We start from the raw sequence: 15220 nt of genomic DNA on the forward strand, positions 1-15220 counted from the left end.
ACAAACTATTCCATTTTTTGGTCTTAAAACTATAAACTAAACAATGTTAGAGTCCTCCGAACTTCTGCTGTACATTTAAGATGCTGCAGGTTTTTTTACATTATAAAAAAGTAAAAAGAAATCAAGAATGTAAGGTTCTGTTCATGGGTTAATATGGCAACGCTCTCTGGACTCCAGTTTTTAAGTATAACTTAATCAAGTATTAGACAAGGCCAGATGGGGAGCAACTGTGACATCCACCCAAGATTTTAAGTAGAAAGAGCTCTTTCAAAATAATTAAAGCAAATTGTTCAGCAGTCAGAGTTTAGGTAGGGTCCTAAAAAAATTAATTTTCTTAATCTTGTTACTTTATAAAATAAAGAATTTAAGAATTCTGCAGTTTAGATGATATGCATATTCTACCTCCCCAAAATGGTATATTTACTTCTAAAGAGATAATTGTTACAGGCTGTGTAGAAAGTTGCAGCTCGTAAAGAATCCTGTCTATTAACCAGGTAGCATCATTTGTAGACATCAGTGGAATAAAGTAATAGTTCAGCAACTAAGTCAGACTGACCTGGATATTGTTATCTAATCAGCTACTTGCACTCTGTCTGACTGCTTTTGCTATTTAATCTCTCTGGGCCTCACTCATCCTGCCTGGTATCATAATTTCTATTTTTATAAATGGCAAAACTGAGGTTACGTCAGTAAGTTATGAATAGGAAAAATAATCTCTATATCATGGGGCAGTTGTTAGAATTCCATGAAGTAATGTACACAAAATCACGGATATCTTCACTTATTTATTCAACATATATATTTAATGAGCACTTTCGATATGTCAAGAACTGTGCCAAGTCCAAAGACATGGAGATAAATGAAATCAATAGTTTCTGCCATTATAGACTTGACTTTACAGGCTAATACAATGCTTAGCACATGGGATATAATACATGCAATAAAATATGTTTATTACAGACTCATAACCTTTTCTTGGCAATTCTGAAATCTTAACATTGTATCAAGGAAAAGATTTTTCAAAAACTTGGGGCCAAACTCAGTTGGCAGAAAAAAACTGACGTGAGAATAGTTACAGTCTTTCTTTTTCATACTTTCTGTGAATATTTATATGTTTTGTGGTAGAAATAATAATATATTTGTATATGAGATATTTTCCCAGACCCTGCTGTGGGTGTTATGTAATAAACAGATTGTGTACTCTATCACGTTCCTAAAATCTGAAAAGTTCTGAATTCTGAACCACAGATGACCCAAGATTTCAGATAAGGTTTGTGGATGAGGACAACTGTCCTTATCCCATCCTATATGGTTTTCATGGAAATAACACGCAAAGTGCCGCATTGACCTCACTCTGGCCACATGACTTAGGCCGGGACAATCATGGGAGCTCATTCCTTTGTTCCCAGTGACTGATCCAAGAGATGGACATATGATTCAAATAGGGCCAGTCAAAGTCCTTTCATGGGTACAGGGACCTGGAGCTGGAAGATTCCTCTTGGATTGTGAATTTTAAGAATAGAGGCTTAGGGCTGCTGATGGCAACATTTCCCAACAGGTAGCAAGGACCTGTCTGAGAGGTAAATCAACACAAGAGAGGCATAGTTGAGAAATGGGAGACTGGAAAATCCCTGACATTTGAGCTCATGGATCCAGCTATGTGTCAATGCTTGGACTTTCCAGTTTCTTGAGAAAATTCTCTTGACTAATTTAAAAGGAGTTTGAAAATGTTTTTAACGAAAATGTTAATTAACCTTCATCTAGGCTTTGATTATATCTATTTTATTATGAATTAATGGTCTATAATTTGGCCTTAATTTTAGAACATTATTGACCTTTAGTAATGATCTTTCACAAATACATGAGGAATTAATAAGTCTTATAGTTGATACATAGAACCTCAGTTTAGCTAATGTCATCTCACAATGTCTCTGATCAAGACAAGATAAACTAAATTATCAACTAAAATGACATTTATTACATTTATAACTGACTACTTATTTAAATCTCCACTAGCAAACATCTTTTAATTCTGAAAATTAGTGATTATATCTACTTATGATTATTGTGGATCATGGCATCTTTTTCCCTAATAGTTTACTTATGACAGCTAAAACTATACACAAATTCTATTCATACTATTACTATCACTACCTATTCACATTAATTGCCAAATAGATGAAAATATTTAAAATATAGTGTTTCAAGAGTTAAAAAGAGAGTTAAAATTAAATGTTATATAACTGTCTTGAAAAAGAATCTCCCTAAAGATTTAAAATACATTAGGCTAGATTTTCAGTTATCAGTAGCTTTTAAAACAGAAATATTAATTGCAGAATAGTACGAAACACATAGCACACAATAAAAATTAGCTTCTCTTCCAACTAATTTCTACCATAAAGTAACACATTAGTAAATATCCATTCATTCACTCATCTTTCATTCAACAATTTCAATTCAATTCAATTGAACATGTATTGAGCAGCTTTCATGAGCAACTAATTCTACTATATAAGACATAGTGAGTGATACAGAGATGAACAAGTTAAGAAGCATAGTACTCAAGGAACATAACTTCTTATTAGGGAGCTAAGGCCCAGATATAAATAACAGTAATATAAGACAGGATAAAATAAAACTACAAAAGATGTACCACAAAGTACAATTTGCACACAGAAGAAAGAGAGATTTAAGGCTACTCTTCCCTAGAAGATTAAATAAATAAAGACATATTTGATTGAGTCCTCCAAGTAGTTCAACAGATTGAGACAGCAAGTTTCCCAGTAAAGGGAGCCATGGAATGCAACTTCAGATTAGCTTGCATTTTATCCTATTCCTCAGATCTCAGGCACATGCTAGGTAGGAGTTTTTACATTTGTTATTTCAAGTGCTGTTGATTTTCATTTGTAAGATAAGTGCTATTTGTTTCCATTTTTCCCATGAGCAAACTAAATCTCAGGGATACAGTTCCACAAGTAGTAACTGGTAAAGCAGGAATAAGAACCAAGATCCACTGACTATAGCATCAGGGTGCTTTTCTTCAGATTTGCTTACCATGCTGCTAGTTTTCCATCGTTTCCTTCTGGGTTCAGTTTCCTTCTTCGAGGGCATTTTAGTTCATCCAGAGATGGCCTGTGAGTGGTAACCTCAGGAGTTGTCTGAAATATCTCTTTCTGTCTCACTCTGGAAGTAGAGTTTAGCTGGGCATTGATTTGTAGATTAAAAGTAGTTTCTCTAAAAAATTTGAAGACTGTTTTTCTTGTTACTTTGAAGGTTGTCTTCTGACATCTACTTCGAGCACAAGAAGTATCTTCAGTCTGTTTTTCTATTTTAATTTCTTCTTTCTTCATGGTGACATTTAAGAATTCCTTAGGTTTGCTGTAGTTTTACTATGATGTATGTAGGTAGGGATTTGTTTTTATTTATAGTGCTCAGGACTGGTCTATTTCTCTGTTATTAGGATTCATGATCTAATCAATTCTGAAAAATTCTCCCTCCTCATCTGCTTGAATGTTGTTCTTGTTCTAATTTCTCCTTTGGAATGTCTATTAGATCCATCTTTCTCATTCTATTCTCCAAGTTAAGTTCTTTGGCATATTTCCCTTCTTTTTTTTCTTTCTGTGTGTAATTTCTATAGTGCTATGTTCCAGTTTATCAATTTTCCCTTTGGCTGAATCTTATCTTCTATTTAACTCATCTAGTAAAGTTTTAATCTCCATGCTTATAATGCCTGTCATTTTATTTCTCAAAGTTATAATTGGATGTTTCCAATTGCCTTTTAATGGAAGAGTAGCCCTTCCAGGGTCCCAGATTTATATACAGTTTTCAGTTCATGTTCCTGCCTAATCACAAACCAAAATTCATGTCTCCTGAACTTGAGTGGGGGCATTCAGACCCCAGCCCTGATCTGTTCAGGCGTACATTCACTTTTTCTGTCTTCCTAGTCTATTATCCTATTAAATGCTTACAACTCTGGCTATGAGTTTTCTACTAATTTCATGTCATGGGAATATCTTTTTCTTCCTTTTGAGATTAGCTATGTTTTTAAAAAATTGTTATATTTTATTCAGGACTTGTATATATTTGTAGAGAGAATATGGGTGGGGCATGTAGGGGGTATTCCATGAGGCTCAGGTCAATATTTTACTAAAACTAAAAGATCCAATGATGAGTAACTGACAATTATGTTGGCTATATTCTTTGCACTTTAGTTACTCTTCAAATTTAATACATTCAGAAATAATGAGAGAATAGTACCCATAATCCCAGAATCAGGAAAAATCAGTGGACCAAGAGAGCACATATTGAGAGAAAGAGCAGTAGTACCCTATGATGGCCTAAGGTGTTAAAGGAAATAATTGAGCATATTAGAAAAAAGGATAGAAAGGGGCCAGATTATATGCTAAACATTTGATATACATTATCACATGTAATACTCCAATGGGCCTCTCCTATAGAAAATGGAGACTCAGAAACACCACATAAAATTGTACAGGAATTGAACTAAGCCAGGATTTGAGCCTTGGTTTCTCAGTTTCACAAGGCCATACTCTAACATATTATGGAAAGAAATTTAGAATTTGTTCAGAAATGGTAAAAGTTTGGCACTCTCAAAGCCAGAACTGGGGACGACTACTCCAGGAGCAAAGGCAGATTTATCGTAAAACTAATGAATTTTAAGTACCAGAGTCCCACAAAAAGGATAGGACTCCTGAAGTTTCTGGATGTTGTAAGGTAGGGAGGGGAAGCCAAGTTAAAATCAGGAAGTATGTATATGTAAGTGTATCTGAAAATTGTCTAGAGAGATGTCAGAAGAAAAGAGCTTGAATCTTCACGACTTCTGTTCTTTAAAATTTTTAGTATGTGTTATCTTTTCTAACTGTAAATAAATATTCATCTTTCTACCTAATTTTTCACTCACTATTTTGTATTACTTTTCTTTTGAAAAAAGGCCTCAAATTTTATAATCTTCAGGCACAAACCCTAGTTCTGTCTCGCCTAGAAATAGAGAGTAGGAGGAAGTATGAGATGGAAAGAGGGAGTTGAGTTAGAAGGATTACACAAGAGTATAGGTATAAGGTATGAAGGGCTAGAACTAAAATGTTAGCAGATAAAATCCAAAAGTATGCGACTGATTTGAAAATCATAGCAAAGGAAGAATAAATAGAATTTGGTGAGTGGTAGAATGTAAGCCATAAGTGTAAGAAAGAGTCAAATCTCATTCTAAGTTTATGAACAATGGTGTGAATGACAGTAAAGGTGCTATTACCAGAAACAGGCAAGTCAAGAGGAAGTTACCAGTGATTTGGTAGATGAGGTGGAAGATCACTGGAGAAAATGGGTGATGGAGAATGTAAAGAGTTCAGCGAGGCTATAACAATACAGTTGTCTAGTGTCTGTCTGACATTTGGAATGAACTATGAAAGCCTTGTAGATGACTGGAATTCTACTTTGAGAGTAGAGTACTGTATAACGGCAGACCTCTGCATCTGTGGGTAATACAGATGCAGTACACAGTTAAGCAAAGAACCTTAGAAAGTGCCCCAAAGCAAGAAAAGGTAAATGAGGAGCGATAGAAACAATGAGTCTCAAGAAAATGGGGGTGATTTAGTTGAGGACACAATTTTTAGATTTGGTGCAAAGGTAGTTGTGTGATCTTCATAAGAACTAATTCAATACAGTGGTGGGAACCAAAGTCTGAATGTGAAGGACTACCAAGGGAGTTGGTGGTAGTAGGTGTGATCTGTGAGTATAAAATAATCTTTCAAGAAATCTGGCAAAGAAAGATGGACTCAGATTGTAGAAGAGGAATTAAGAGATTAAATATTTCCTTGGAATCTTGGGACTTTCTTTTCAAGGCAGAAGGGAAGAAATGTTCCTCTCTTTCAGTGAAGAAGGAAAATGAAACTGTGAAAGAGTTGGGATGGTTGATGAAGCAACGTCCTGGAGGTGGTCGAATGATAGGGCGGCAGAAGCAGCAGGGTTGTCCTGGACAAATAAGGCCAGGACACTTCCTCTGTAAAGAGAGCAGGGAGGACTCGAAAAATCTTAGATGATTGTGAACATTTTAAGTATGGCTTGTGATGACTAAGACTAAGATATATCTGTGCTAGTAACAGCTAAAGTGAAATAAAGATATAGATCTGGCCGGCCCAGTGGGTAGTGGTTAAGTTTGCATGCTCCGCTTTGGCGGCCCAGGGTTCATGGGTTCGGATCCTGGGCGTGGACCTATGCATCGCTCATCAGGCCATGCTGCGGCAGTGTACCATATACAAAATTGAGGAAGATGGGCACAGATGTTAGCTCAGTGACAATCTTCCTCAAGCAAAAAAAGAGGAAGATTGGCAACAGATGTTAGCTCAGGGTCTATCTTCCTCACACACACACAAAAAAAGATACAGATAAATGAAATTGAGAAAATGAAACAACTTTGTGTTCAGAAGGTCTGATTTCAAAATTATTAAGGCAAGTATTATAGGAGATAATTAAAAAGAAATACTGTAAGTAAAGAACTTAGAGGATGGTATGAGAGTATCCTAGGGGATGGTAGATGACATCTGTAAGAAAGGGCGAAGATTGGTACAAATAGCAGGCGGGGAATTCAGTCAAAGTGTGTTTTCTAATTAGCATCAATTAAGTTAATTGGTCACAAAGAGAGAAACCTGCACAGTTGTGTTCATGTTGTGTGAAGAATAATGTGAATAATATGGCTGCAGAGGTATTATACAGTTATTAATTAAGATCTCGTGTGAAGGGCTGGGTACATTTGATCAAATTTTTAGTTTAAAGAAGCACTTTAATTCATTTTTTATAATATTTCTGTTTGCTATAGAATGAATAGAAGTGTCACTGTAGCTTTTGCAATGCTTATGATATCAGGGAAACTGTGATTTAAAAATAAATTCTCATCCTTCTACTTTAGGCTGCATTAGACAAGTAGAGGCAAATGATGCGATTGTCAAATTCCCTCAAAAATGTACTATTTCTTGGGGCCAGCCCCGTGGCTTAGCAGTTGGGTGCGCACACTCCGCTACTGGCGGCCTGGGTTCGGATCCCGGGCACGCACCGACGCACCGCTTCTCCGGCCATGCTGAGGCTGCGTCCCACATACAGCAACTAGAAGGATGTGCAACTATGACATACAACTATCTGCTGGGGCTTTGGGGAACAAAAGGAGGAGGATTGGCAATAGATGTTAGCTCAGGGTTGGTCTTCCTCAGCAAAAAAGGAGGAGGATTGGCATGGATGTTAGCTCAGGGCTGATATTCCTCGGGGGAAAAAAAAATGTACTATTTCCTAAACATTAATTATTTATTTTCTGATGAAAGAACTGTGAAATCAGAAGGTCAGATATCAAAATTATTGAAGAGGGTATTATAAAATGTAATTAAAAAGAAGTGCTATGAATAAGAGCTTAGAAGATGGTATGAGAGTATGGTGTTTCCATAATTAGATTATTTACATATTTATTTTTAAATTTATATCTTACTTTTTCCCCTAAAATAGATATCAGATCCACCAAGAAAATATGTGCACTAAAATAAATTAAACAGAAAGATAATTGGGACCTCAGAAAGTCTTCGGCTCTGAACTTATATGGCAGTGAGGCACAAAAGAGAATGTATGAAGTTACAGTTTTCTAGTGATGAGAAAACATAAAAGCACTCTATTTCCACAGGAGAAACACATTTTTTTCCTGCATTGCATTCTAAAAGAAGTTTATGAAATGAGATCATTTATAGTGGACATTAAGTAGCCTAGTGGACGTCTTTGGCAAAATGTTACAAAAAATTGCACGTAAGTTATTTCTTCACACAAACACAGTAAATTACATAATATTAAAAAGCAAGTAAATAGGTAATTTTTTAAGAGGCTGAGTTTATTGAATTCAAATATCTAGGCTACTTGATCTAACTTGGTACAGTGACAAAATTGAAGATGCAGGAGGGAATAATGGACTGAAAATCTCTTGGACTATCTCCCCTAAGTATTTTCATTTGAGTTTTATAAAAATACATATAAGCATGTGCAGCATGTTGGAAAAAGTCTCTAATAATGCAAACTCAGAAAACAAAAGGAAATCATATCACGTAACACAGATGATACTCAGGTAAGTATAGGTTTGTTCATAAAGGTTTGCTTTTATGATCTTAACTATGGTAGGTGGTCTTGAATTTAGGATCAGGACACCTTGGAGAAATACATTTCTCTTCTGGAACAATTAACAGATATTCTTAGAAAAAAGTGGCTGAAGTAGTTTGAGAGTCAAGGCCACACGATAGAATCAATAACAATTTGATGTATTTTTGTCTAAGGATTAATTTAATGGCTGCTTAACTCACTCGATTCTTCAAATCTAATGAAAACTAAGACAGTACTCTGGATCAAACTTACTAGATTTATTTTTCATAAAATATGCCCTTTTATATTCAACACTGAGCATTTTATAATTTGAGATGACTGGTAACAGTGAATTGGTGAAAATGTGTAGAAAAGTATCATAATATGGTTACTATACTTCACGCATTATAGAGACTATTTGTAGCGACGACAGAAATTTTGGCTGCTTAAGCAATCAAGACCTGTGGGGTCTTGATAATTCCAGTGAAATAACAATGAATAAACACATACTCTAATATTTGTATGAATTTAATTAAAATGAAGTCAATTAAAAGTATTTGTGTTGGCATGTAAATTCTTAAGGGATAGTGTAGAATAATTAAACGAATAGATTTTGTATTAACAGCAGCAGAAAATTAGTCAAAGTGAATGACAAGACTCTCAAGTATAGTACTAACATATGCTCTGATAAACCACTTCTATGGGATTATCTCTTTGAATTTTTTAATCAAAGTCAGCAGGAAACATGAAATTCAATATTTTGTGTTTCATTCTACTTAAGGAGTCTCCTGGCTTAGACACCCAAAGTAATTGGAAGAGCTAAGCCTGTTGAACGCCATTTCATTGTATAATATGGAATCTCCTACCAAATGATGCTACACTTAACAATTTCATTTTACAAACATATTAAAAACTTCTTTAGGTTGCTTTGTTGACTTAAGTATTACAGAGTGATTTGCATATAAAAACAATCACATAATGAAAATGATACAGTTTCTTCATGTCTACTTACACAAAACACATTAGAAGAAAGAATTTTTGTTTAATGTTGTTTCAATTAAAAAAAAACCTGTGGAGGGGCCAGCCCCGTAGTGTAGTGGTTAAGTTTGGTGAGTTCCGCTTTGGCGGCCCGGGTTTTCGGGTTTGGATCCTGGGCACAGACCTACACCACTCTGTGGCAGCAACCCATATAAAGTAGAGGAGGATTGGCACAGATGTTAGCTCAGGGCTAATCTTTCTCACCAGAAAGAAAAAAAAAAAACCCCAAATCTACCTGTGGATATTATCTTATACAAAATTTTAAAATTATGAGGGCAAAAAATATTCGTGTACAATACTTAGCTGTAATTACTATCTGTCCTAGTCATGCCTTTTCCTGTCTGTTCTAGATAAGGATGAGTATTGAAAATGACACATAATCCTCCTGACCCTGTGACAATGAAGTGATACATAAAACAAATCAAAATTCCAAATGTCAACCAGATGGTGGATTTATTATTTCCAGTAGTACATTACTGAGTAATGTATTAAAAAAATAGACTAAACTACAATATCAACTTTCATTCATGTTCTTCATTTAACATTATATTATTATATTGTTACACATTATTACTTAAGCATTTTACTTTCCACAACTTGTCACTCAATGAATCATGATGATCAGGGAATATGTTATATTTTCCTAATTAACAGGTGAGACATCTCTTATATTTCTCCTTATTACTTTGTATAATGTTTTGTACATTATACATATATTGAATAAATGAACAGAAAATGAATGAATGAAAATTATTAAAAGTCAAAAATAGTAGCATTTCTTTATAGCATATTTCCTTCAAGATCAGTTTGTAAAACTACTTGACTTTGATTTAGTCAGCTTTGTGACCTTTTCTATACACAGCACAAGGTTTACAATGAATAGATGTCCATACTAGAGTAAGTAAATATAATTAATAAAAAAACTTGTGAATGTCTCAAATATGCCTCAGAGAAATTAAGAATTCTATATGAGAATGATTTTTTCTCTTAAAGAATAATTAATAACAAAATTTTATACCATTGAAAGTAAGATAAATTTTACCAAAGAGGAGGATTTCTAAATGACATTAAAAGATTAGGAAGAAATAGTAATGCCAGATGCTGGTAAAATAAAAACTTTGATATATCATGTTGTTATCTTTATTGTTACTGAAAGAGAAAAGTGTATATTGTGCATCGTACTCTGAATGAGATAAACTTAGTTTCAATTGGAATTTTACATCAACTGCTAAGTGGTTCTGAACCAGAGGTCAATGCCAGGATTCTGGGCTTTTATATCTGTTTAGATATCCTTTTTATCACCTCTCTCCTATTGGGTAGATGATAATAATTTTTAAATAATTCAGTAATGAGGAAAATAGCTTTATTCAAACAATCTCTCCTCCTTTCTTCACCATACCACCTCTATTGTCTAATTTAGTTTGATCAAGCACAGCTATGCCATTTTTATTTTAAAATAACTGCACCACAAACTCCAACTTCAATGTAGTTATTCTGAGAAGTAAGCAAATACTTAAATGGAGTGTTCTGTGATTATATAATACAAACATTTTGGGAAGCTTTTTCCAGATGATTTGATTTGATTAATAATAGTTTTTTTTTTTTTTTATTGTGAGGAAGATCAGCCCTGAGCTAAGACCCGATGCCAATCCTCCTCTTTTTTGCTGAGGAAGATGGGCCATGGGCTAACATCCGTGCCCATCTTCCTCTACTTTCTATGGGACGCCGCCACAGCATGGCTCGATAAACAGTGCGTCAGTGTGAGCCCGGGATCCGAACCTGTGAATCCTGGGCTGCTGAAAGGAAGCGCGCGCACCCAACCGCTGCGCCACCAGGCCAGCCTCGATTAATAATAATTTTTGATTAATAATACTTTCAATTAAGATTTGATTTATAATGATCGGTTAATATTTGGTTAATAATATTTTCGGTTATGATTTATTGAGTGGTTACTATGTGTCACAAATGGCTTGCAGAGGTTTACTTGTAACAACTTATATAATTCTAACAGCTTTATAAATTAGGAGTTAATATCTCCAGAGAAGGTACCTGAGCACAGACAGTTGAAGTACCTTGCCCAGGTCATACAGTTACAATGTGGTGGATCTGGAAGTCCAAACCAGGCTCTCTGGACCGAACCTTGTGCTTGTTACCATCTAGGCACATTGCCTCTCTACAAGAATAGTCATTTTTCTTTTAAAAAATATCAAAGATATTTTTACCAATGTAGGAAAGCCAACGTAGGAAAATCGATAGTAGACAGGGATTTGTTTCTTTTGTCATTTCATTTACATCTGAAAAATTATTTCTTATATATGGCATCCTCTGAAACTTCTCTTATCTACCCCAACTCTTACCCTATCACACCTAACAAATTAGAGGCACAGATCACAAACACTAATAGTCTTGGCTTTTATGGAGCTAAGAAAAAAAATGGTTTCAGAAAATTTCTAATATATTTATGCTCACATACATAAAAAACAAAGAAAAAAATATGGTAAATGTATGCACTATTTCTAGGTGTAACAATTAGAGCAAGGTGAAATAGAATAAAGTTCAAAAATCATCAATATCTGATTTCCACTCATAAGTAATTTAACGTTGGCATAATCTCTTCCATCTATAAAGCCCAGCAGAATATAAAAGCTCATGTCACCGTCGACGAGCACACGAATATACTGAGTAGGACACAGCCTTATTTTTCACGAGAGGATTTTCATTCCCTGATCTTTATTTTCAAGACTCGCTATTTGTTAAGCGTTGGTATGAAAACGCTATTACTTAGCTAGATCCACCCATTTCCTTTCGCTCTAGAGAAAGCCATTCTCACATGCCATCCAGAGCGACAACTGGTGCTTCAGTTCAAGACTTGATTAACCTTATATCCACTTCAGTAGTGACAGAAAGAAAACAAACATGAATGAGATGCTGGTTCTCATTGGTTTTTACTCATATCACCCTCATTTTCTGTGACATGGTACCCTGTGGGCCTATGAGCACTGGTCTCACAAGGTATTCCTTATTGAATAGACAAAGAGAATAAATACTTCAGGAAGATGAAAAGGAGAAGGGGAGAAAAACAAACAAGCAAACAAAAACCCCTTTGACCTGACATTATGGAAAAAATAAAAAAGACACTGAGATGAAAAAAAAAAATAGTGTCATGATTTACATGTGGGATTTTGATGGAATCTAGGGCTGTGTTTTAATTCAAAACTCACCATCTCAAAACCACTTCTTTTCATCCGCCTGCAGGACTTGAGGTAAGTACGTATACGTTTTCTGGCACGCTCTTGATACTCAGGGAATTGTCGCCTGCATGAGTCAATGATAGCCTGGATCTTTTCTTTGGGCTGCTTAGAGATTGGGACCATTCGGTCCAAGTTTTCATCTACAAACAGCCTGACAAACATCTGTTGGCAAGAGGGAGACAGAGGAGAAGGGTTTGGAGGGCTGCTCTCTGCTGTTCCTAGCCTCCTGTCTTGATTACCGATAGGAAAATACTCTTTTCTGGTTTATGCACTGGAGAACTTTGCAATGGAAAGCCAGAAATTTTAAGCAAACACCCTTTAAAGACTTTCTAAATGGTTGGATAAAAAAGAGAGAGAGAAAAAGAGAGAGAGAAAGGCAGACAGACACAGACAGACAAAAGTATAGACTATCGTGTAGAAAAAAATCAGGAAATAACAGTAGACTGTGACAATTAAGCACCCCATAAAATTCTCTATTAATGATAAATATGACCGCTACATTGCTACACTGCACAGTGTGCTAATCTCTGAAAACAAACAATTGACTCTTTTGTCATGCATAATTACATAAACTGGGAAAGCAAAGGAAATAACTGACGACAGGTGTACTCTTCCAAGGAATAAGCTAAGGCCCCCTTCATCCGCTAGGTAAACATGCATACTCACACAACACAACTCCAGTTTTCAGCTCACATTTGGCTTTAAAATTCTAAACAAAACACAGCAATTCTGGTGTCTGGTTGGCAAAGAGTGTTTCACGTACTTTTTAAATCCTTCTGTAAATTAAACTAACATGTCTCTAAAATATCCACATTTACCAACAAGCAACAACATGAAAGTGAAGAGGTAAAAATTAAGCCACACTGGGAGTGCGGCAGGACTCACATTAAAAGCTTTCAGCCGCTCTGCCTCAACGCCATCTGTCTCGTTAACTTTCTCAGAATCATCATGGTCATCGTGGTCATCTTCATCCTCATCTCCCCTGTTCAGAGATAGGTCCTCAGCACCTCGGTCTACACTCTCATTTTTGCCAGAGTCATAGCTTGAGTAGCTATGTGCAGGAGACTGAAAAGAAAGGGAGAAATTGCTACTTTGAAATTGATTGCACAAGCTCATGCATTTTGTGTGTGTGTGTGTGTGAGGGAGATCGGCCCTGAGCTAACATCTGCCAATCCTCCTCTTTTTGCTGAGGAAGACTGGCCCTGGGCTAACATCCATGCCCATCTTCGTCTACTTTATATGGGACGCCGCCACAGCATGGCTTGCCAAGCGGTGCGTTGGTGCGAGCCCGGGATCTGAACCTGTGAACCCTGGGCCACCACAGCGGAGCGTGCGCAATTAACTACTTGCACCCTTGGACCAGCCCCTATTTTGTTTTATTTTTATTATTTATTTATTTTTGCTGAGGAAGATTTTCCATCAGCTAATATCTGTGGCCAATCTTCCTCTATTTTGTACGTGGGTCGCCGCCCCAGCATGGCTGACAAGTGGTGTAGTCTGCGCCCAGGATCTGAATCCATGAACCCACGCTGCGGAAGTGGAGTGCACCAAACTTAACCACTACGCCACTGGGCAAGCCCCCATTTTGTTTTATTTTTAATTCAAGTGTTTCTCAAAAATCTTGTTTAAATGAGTTTGGTTTAAAATTAATTTAAACCAAAATTAATCAAAATTAAATTAAATTAAAAACTCATTTCCTCAGTCACACCAGTCACATTTCAAGTGCTCCACAGCCACATGGAATATTCCTATCACTGCAGAAAGTTTTATTGCATTTAGCTTTTCGAGAGCAATTACTGTTTCCACTCAAGATCCATATTCCAAAAGAAAAACCAACCTGTAATCAATTTTGCAAAAGAATCATCAAATCACATATTCTTAGAAATAGAAATGATCTCTGAGCTTAGTCAGTCTAACTGCATTAGTATTCTTTAAACAGACAAGGAAATTGAGGGGTGAATATGTTTAATTGACTTGCCCAACAAGGGCCATACAAAATATTATTGAGACTAGGGGTGTTACTTATAAGACAACATGCTTTAAAATCAGTTTTATGAATTGTCTATGAGTCTTAAAATGACATATGATTTCGGTGTAGGAAAAAGGAACCAGGTTTCCTCTTAATTATCTATTAAGCTTAGTGCTTCCTAAGGCATAAAAGATGAATGCCAATGAAGACAATTTTCACAAACTTTGATAATTATGTCCAAGACCAACCATGGGTCCTGCTGTGGTATCTTCTACTTCTTTGTCAGCCCAGTGTCTTTTCCTTTCAGAAACAGCCCTCGCTTCACCAGGTGAAAGTGCCAATCTGGTGGGCATCAACCTTCTTTACTCTAGGCGTGTGCCTCAACTTGACTTCTAGGTGAAGAAAGTTTGCCTGTAACTGAAATCAAGTTGAATCCAGCAGAGCTAAGCAGAATAGAAACAGTTCTGATAACATCATCTGAGCATCTAGATTCAACTGTGCCTGAAATTAACCCAGGGACCCTTCAGCTGTGTGATACCATACATCTTCACCCTCCCCACCCTTTTATTTACTTATTTTTGCTTAAATCTGAGTTTTGGTCACTTGTAATCGAGTCTGGAGTGGTACAGAAATCAATCATTACAAGTCCAGCTTAATATGCAGATTTCACACATGCTAATTTAGATACTTGGGAAGCCCCAGCTAAATAGATAATAATATCTGTAAACAGCAGCAGCTATCCTCAGATCAATCAACAAAGTAAAATGCTTTTGAAAGACCTTTACAACAGGAAATTTCAAGTCAGTAGTGTTCAAAAGTGCCTCCGTGCAACAATAACATA

General features: G+C 36.0%; 1 protein-coding gene across 3 annotated transcripts in view; it reads right to left on the reverse strand.

The window, feature by feature from the left end:
* NOL4 (nucleolar protein 4) overlaps nt 1–15220 on the reverse strand; it is a 432326-nt gene that overhangs the window by 81867 nt on the left and 335239 nt on the right. For all 3 annotated transcript variants that reach the window (XM_058556965.1, XM_058556968.1, XM_058556967.1), the window contains one exon: nt 13296–13475. In XM_058556965.1, coding sequence (XP_058412948.1) covers nt 13296–13475 — 180 coding nt within the window. The remainder of the gene's footprint in view (nt 1–13295; nt 13476–15220) is intronic.

Source organism: Diceros bicornis, chromosome 16, assembly GCF_020826845.1.
Source record: "Diceros bicornis minor isolate mBicDic1 chromosome 16, mDicBic1.mat.cur, whole genome shotgun sequence".
Classification (NCBI taxonomy): Eukaryota; Metazoa; Chordata; class Mammalia; order Perissodactyla; family Rhinocerotidae; genus Diceros; species Diceros bicornis.